The sequence below is a fragment of the Eschscholzia californica genome, unplaced genomic scaffold (assembly GCF_041429995.1).
Source record: "Eschscholzia californica isolate CP2 unplaced genomic scaffold, dmEscCali1.0.p SCAF_5, whole genome shotgun sequence".
Lineage (NCBI taxonomy): Eukaryota > Viridiplantae > Streptophyta > Magnoliopsida > Ranunculales > Papaveraceae > Eschscholzia > Eschscholzia californica.
Genome location: NW_028238472.1, coordinates 37,560,572 through 37,567,060, shown reverse-complemented (window position 1 = coordinate 37,567,060; position 6,489 = coordinate 37,560,572). Strand labels below are relative to the sequence as shown.

The 6,489-nt window shown below is 38.2% G+C and overlaps 1 protein-coding gene across 6 annotated transcripts; it reads left to right on the top strand.

The window, feature by feature from the left end:
- Positions 1–751: 751 nt before the first annotated feature.
- On the top strand, positions 752–6,181 carry LOC147538980 (uncharacterized). Of its 6 annotated transcripts, none has more exons than XR_015224895.1 (8): positions 793–1,064; positions 1,490–1,761; positions 1,846–2,497; positions 3,092–3,291; positions 3,420–3,664; positions 4,212–5,534; positions 5,615–5,802; positions 5,899–6,181. XR_015224895.1 is itself a non-coding variant. In XM_086638996.1 (6 exons), the coding sequence occupies exons 2-6, from the start codon at positions 1,490–1,492 to the stop codon at positions 5,054–5,056; spliced, it is 2,214 nt and encodes a 737-aa protein (XP_086495122.1). In that variant the 5' UTR covers positions 752–1,064; the 3' UTR covers positions 5,057–6,181. The 6 variants fall into 6 exon arrangements, 2 of the variants coding, with proteins under 2 accessions (XP_086495122.1, XP_086495124.1); XR_015224897.1 differs by having other exon boundaries at positions 885–1,119; XR_015224894.1 differs by having other exon boundaries at positions 780–1,064; positions 5,615–6,181.
- The last annotated feature ends 308 nt before the right edge of the window (positions 6,182–6,489 follow it).

Here is a 6,489-nt window from a genome sequence, read left to right as displayed (position 1 = left end):
CAAGCAACCAGGTTAATGGTGGAAAACAGAGACTAAAACTCAATTGTGAAAGGAGGGGTTCTTCGACCCATATGGTCCATTTTTTTTAAATCGTGAGATCGGAATAGTCATCTAACTTGTCAATAGTAAATGTAGGCAACTGTTTTTGAGTTTTTGTTTATGATCGAAGTTGTATATACAAGTAAATGTTAAACCATTGACAAATGAATATGAATGAAAGTATACACTTTTTGATCTACACTTTTTTCACATTGTTTCGTGTTTTCGTCGGCAGGATAAGTATCAACGAACACAAAACAAAGTTTGAGGCATCTTTTCAATTTAGTTCATATGAAGTCGGTAAATGTCTTACCGACGAAAAATCATAGTTGCATATTGCTCTCGGTTTTCCGTCAGTAAGATGAGTGACATACTAACATTAGCGTCCATCTTTCTGATTTTGTTCAAGTGGCATTGGTGATCGTTTTACTAAAAAAACCGAGAGTACCCTTGTAAAATATTGCTCTTACTTTTTCGTCGGTAAGATGAATACTGACGGTTGACCATCTAAATCATAGACATCTTTCTTTTTTTTGGAATCAAACTTCATTTAACGGCCAAAAGGCTAATGAGAATTACATCATGAAGTTGAAAAACAAAGACACAACCAATACAGACAAACAAGTCAAGTTATGCCCACTTGGGGTGCCTCTAGAGCTGCCTGGTCCAACTAGTGGGCTGCTTTTCTGGTGCAGTCACCACGCCCATCTATGGGTGGTTTTCTAACCGCTGTTTCTTCCACCTTCTTCTCTTCTCGTCGTCAACCGTCACCGTCAACCTTCGCCGTCAACCGTCGTCGTGTTGATAATAATTTTATTAGTGTATATGAAGGTAAAAATAGGTTTGAGTAGTGAGTGCAAATAAGGGTGAGTGTGACATGTAGAACGGTTCCCACTTGAAAATGAATTAAGTTGCCGTAAACCTAGTGGCACAGGCTGAAGTAATTTTGCCCAACGTTAATTCTTATTCTTAGCTTAGGGCAGTGAAGTTCATCTGTGTATTTTCTGTAACACCCAAAATACAAGGTTTTTTTTTCTCTCTCTCTCTCTCTCTCTCTCTACACGCTGTCTCCTCAGATTTGTCTGTATTAAACCCTGTTTTTTCTTATATCTGACGATTTTGAAACATGTTTGCTTTTTTAGATTTTACAATTTTTCTACCTTGAAATTTAGTTGAATGAATGGTTATAGCTTGAACCCAAAATTCGTTTTTTTCAACTCCTGTTTCTCTTTTTTCTTTTAGGAGGTTTATGACTTTATAAGGTAGAGCTAATTGTATCTTTCAAGAGTAAATGGAAACCCTAGCCTGCCCTGAAACTATTAAGCTTCTCATAATCTTTATGTAAACATGATTCCCTTTTTTACTCTCATTTTGGAAATAGAATGAAAGACCTCACATCTAGTAGTAGTAGGTTAAATCTCTGACTGTTTTGTTTTTATGTATGTGGAAGATGCTCCGTTGGGATGAGATTCTTTCTCTTCCCGTGCAGAGCCCTCCGACGTCGGAGTTCTCTGCCTCTGATATTGTGTGGTCTAAGGTGGTTGGTTGGCGTGACAAGATTGATAGGGTTGCTCGAATTCCCTTTCCGAGGGTGGGGGACTTTGTAAGGGGTGAATCTGCAAACAAAGAATGTCCCACAAGATTTCATGTTGAAGCAAGGAGAAAAAGATCTCCAGATATGCAATGCAAGCAAAAGGTTGATGGCATTCTCGAATATATTCTGTAAGACCCGACTATTATTTTTTCAATGCTCTTTTTATCAAGTCCTGAAGGTCCATCTGTTAGCTGATCTAGTTAAATATGTAGGTATTGGTGCTCCTTTGGTCCGGACGATCATAGGAAGGGTGGTGTTGTACGACCTAGCAGGAATACTTATGTCCCAAAGAAGAAATCTGCGGGCCGACCAAATACAAAAAGAGGTTGTGTTTGTCATTTTATTGTAAAGCGCCTAATTGCAGATCCATCAATTGCGCTTATAATATATAATCAAGATAAGCATGTAGACAAGAATGATGAACCTTGCCATGGTCCACAAGATAATAAAGCCGTTGGGACGAAAGCCATGTTTGCGCCTTACATCTCAGATGATCTTCGTCTTCGAGTACAATCACTACTTCATGTAGGAGTTTCAGTAGAAACTATAATGCAAAGACACAATGAGTTTGTAGAGAAACAAGGCGGTCCATGTAACCGTGATGATCTTCTCACACATAGGTATGTAAGGAGATTAGAGAGAGTCATTCGTCGTTCCAGCTATGAAATGGATGAAGATGACATGGTTAGCATCAAAATGTGGGTCGACAACCACCGGAGTCATGTTTTCCTTTACGAGGATTTTACCGAGTCAGATCCTTTTATTCTAGGAATTCAATCAGAGTGGCAATTGCAGCAGATGATTCGGTTTGGAAATTGCAGCCTTGTGGTATCTGATTCAAGATTTGGTACTAATAAATTGAAGGTATATTCCCCTGCTCTCTCATTAGTTCCTCATCTCCTTATGATTAAGTCCTGTTGATGAGTTATCATCTGCACAGAAGTTTAATTCGTCCTAAATGGGATTAGCCTTATCAAATAGTTGTTCACTTGTTTGAAAGATTAGTTCAGAATAGTTGAAATTGTAATATTATAAGATTAGTTTTGTGCAGTTGAGCTCGAGACTTGGACCTTACTCAGTTGTAGCTTAATCCTGAGCTAGAAACGTTGAATAGAAAAAAGTTTCTCTTATGTCCCTTTTTGTGTCACTTTTCCAAGGGAATCAATAAAACTCTAGAAACTTTATAGGTACAAAGTAGCTCACCGAGTAGATAATCAGGTTTGCTAGTCGTGAGTCATCGACTTACTCGAGAGTTGTCTAGACCATGGCTCGGCTAGGATCAATTCAGCCTATCTCGCACCCAAGTTGAGCCGCAGGGATCTCAAGAATCTAACTGCATAGATGTAATGTATATCAGTAGGTTTATTACTTCCTCGGTATGGTCTTTGATTTAGTTTTTGTGATGTTAATGCACTTTATATTGTTGACATCGGGTTGACTCATTGTGTTATTTTCTAGTATCCTGTTCACAGTCTCCTTGTATATGATTCGGACAAGAAGGCCATTCCAGTTGCTTGGATCATAACAACACGGGATGCAAATGAGTACGCCCATAAGTGGATTAGAGCACTTTACAACAGAGTCCATTCAAAAGATCCTTTGTGGAAGTTAGGCGGGTTCATAGTGGATGACCCTTCTGCCGATATTCTCACGATCAAGTAATGTCGTTAAGCCTTTCTTCTGATTTGAAATATTAGATACTTTTGAGATTCATTTGATCTCTCTTCTTGTAGCACTACTCCATTTTGTCAATCTAATTATAATTCATGCTTTCATTATGTCTCAGGGAGGTGTTTCACTGCTCTGTGTTGATATGTTTTTGGCGTATTCGGCATGCTTGGCATAAAAACCTGGTAAAGAGATGTCCGCGAACTGAGATGCGCTATGAGATGTTCAAACATCTTGGTCATATAATATATAGCATCTCCAAAGGACTTGGCGGTTTAGAATTGTTTGAGGATTTCATGGAGGTTTTTGTTGATTGCTCAGATTTCTTGGATTACTTTAAAGCAACTTGGATTCCAAGGCTAGGTTAGACCTCTCGTTTTGTTTGTTTTCGTTCATTGTCATATTCCGTAAGAGCTTTCCACTTTAAACGTAATATCCTGTTGTTGCTCCATGCCCACTATTGGAATCCCAACAAAACTGTTGAATAGTTAAAACCTTCAAAGTTGTTAGTTTTATGGTGGTGGAAACTGGAATGTTTTGGATGTGAAGTGTATCTGTTCTACATTCTTCATAGATAATATGGGATTAGGATGCGACCCGAAATAAACCTGAACAGAAGTTATACAGTGTACCCCTAGCATACCACATAATGAAGTTGGTTAGGTTATAGGTAGGTCTTATACATTATCAGTCACATATAATATCTTTTTTTGTTACACCAAGATAAGTGATACCAATTAGTTGGATCCAAACAGGTTAATCATTGGAGAATGTGAAAGGAATGAGGTGAATTTCGACTTTCTTTTCTATCATGTGAAACTTGCACCATAGATTAACTGTTTTTGTGCGTCAATATTTATGTCTATCCTAAATGACTAATTTAGTAGTTACTTGTTATGTTTTCCCTTAGGGATGTGGATTACTGCATTGAAAAGTATGTCGGTTGCTAGCCAGGAGACTTGTGCTGCTCTGGAATGTTACCATCATCAATTGAAGCTTAGATTGTTGAATGAGAAGGATCCAAATGTTTATAAACGCACTGATTGGCTAGTTGAGAAGTTGGGTACGAAAGTGCATTCGTATTTCTGGCTTGATGAGTATTCAGGAAGGGAAGATTTTGCTCGTTACAGGAAAGAAGAATGGATGAGCGGTCCAACTTCTTGGCGTCGATCACTAGAAATTCCAGACTCTGATGTGGTCTTTGAAGGTGGTTCTGCAAAAGTGGTCAGCCAGCATAAACAAGAAAAGGCTCACATTGTACAAAACCCAGGTTGTGAATTTGCATTATGTAACTGCAATTGGTCCCTAATGGGGAATCTTTGCAAGCACGTGATTAAAGTGAGTGAAATCTGTCGGAAGAAGGGGTCTACTTCATCCATCAGCCTCTCAAAGTATAAAGATACTTTGATGAAGATTCTTCACTGCGTACCACATGATTCCTTGATTCGAGCTGATGCGATATCTTTAGCTGTATCTGTACAGAATCAATTAAATACATTGATCGATCAAGATGATAATCGGGAAATGGGCAATTCAGTTGAAAAACAGAGTACTGGCGGGGGATCAACAAATAAAGATAAAGACAAGGTGATTAAGTTAACAAGAGAAAACAGTGTCTGTAATGAGTTTGGTGGTGAGGAGATGGATGTTGATCCATCAATCAGCTGCCCCCCAGTTGAGTTGGGAGTTCCTGATCAGATTGCATATGTTGATTCGGATAAACAGGTTCTTAATGGGAACAAGTCTCAATTATAGAGCATATTATCTTCTATTGAAACGGATTCTGGAGTTGGAAGTAAAGATCAAGACAATTTTCCAACCACTTCCACTTGCAAAAAGGTAATTGATCAAGTAGTAAGAGTAAATGGGTTGGGTGATAGGGTTGCAGGTGAAGTAATTGGCTGCAATGAGATGAATGTTGATCCATTACCCACTTGTACCAGTAGAGACGGTGTCTCTTGATCAGATTCATTCTATCCATTGTGACTTAGAAGATAGAATTGATTTAGAGTCAGTTGTAAATGAAGGTATTAAATAAAGTAGGGCAACAAATTAAACTGGTCAAGGCCACTCAAGAGAGTCAGGATAAATTTCCGAAAACAGAATACCTGCATATGTCGTTCTCTCTAGGTTATCATCTTGTTGTTCTCTCCATGTAAACTCTACAAATATCCTCAGGAATTCAACTCATCTACTAAATGGCAATTTCTGATAAGGGAGAAGGCATTTCGAGGTAAGATCTTCCTGGAATCAGGCTTCTTGAAATGGAAGGTCCTAGATGTCAATAAAAATGACAAATTTCTCATCGTGCAGATTTGACTAGTTTATAATCCTAGTGGCTATCCTGTGGACTTTATGGAATGAAAGAAACAACAGAATTTCCAAAGAGAAGATAACATCCACGGAGAACATCATCTCCTCAATCAAAGGCTTATTGTTTCATTGGAGCAGATTACAACACTGGGCAAAATTTAAAACCATAATGACTTCGGTTTTAATTGGTAAGCAATGATCCATTTCAAGAAAAATAACATAATCTCTCTAAATGGTGCAATTTTCCGAGTCGCTAGAATTCAATCCTTTCTGCTGAATTCCAGAGACAAGGCGGAACAATCTGTCAACCAGAGACAAGGCGGAAGAATGTATGATCTGTGCCCGTTGGTGACACAACAGTTAACTACTTCGTTAAGGAACTAAACCATAGGTTATTTGAAAGAAGCATACTAGCATATTCAAGCTTTTGTTTCTGGAATTTAATGTTAAAAAGTTTAGTTCGGATATTGGAGCCATTGGTCTCTCAAAACAAAGAGGTGCACTATGTTTTCTAGAGTTTTTCATGTGTTCCTTTTGGGTAAATGGAAAAAAGATCAAGTATATCCATCCCTAGTACTAAAGATTGACTTTTAGCTTTTACTGACAAATTTCCATCTTACAAAATCAAGCTTTTTCACAAATTCCCATCTTACAAAATCAAGCTTTTTGAGCAACCAAGTGTTCAATAGGGTATTTCAACAAAAAAATAAGTGTTCAATAGGGTTACAAGAGGGTTCTACCACTCCTTTAAGTATGATAGATGATTCATTGCTAGAGAGGCTACAGAGGACTTTTCTCCTACTTTTGCATAATTACGTCATTCGGGGAGTGGCGAAAGGCTGAGTATAGGTGCTAGCTGAAGCTAAGGTTAACGC

Bases quoted from the DNA above. Each gene is read 5' to 3' on its own strand.
- LOC147538980 (XM_086638996.1), top strand. From the start codon at position 1,490: ATGCTCCGTTGGGATGAGATTCTTTCTCTTCCCGTGCAGAGCCCTCCG. The intron at 2,498-3,091 runs GTATATTCCCCT...GTTATTTTCTAG, and splicing joins TTGGTACTAATAAATTGAAG to TATCCTGTTCACAGTCTCCT. The intron at 3,665-4,211 runs GTTAGACCTCTC...GTTTTCCCTTAG, and splicing joins AACTTGGATTCCAAGGCTAG to GGATGTGGATTACTGCATTG.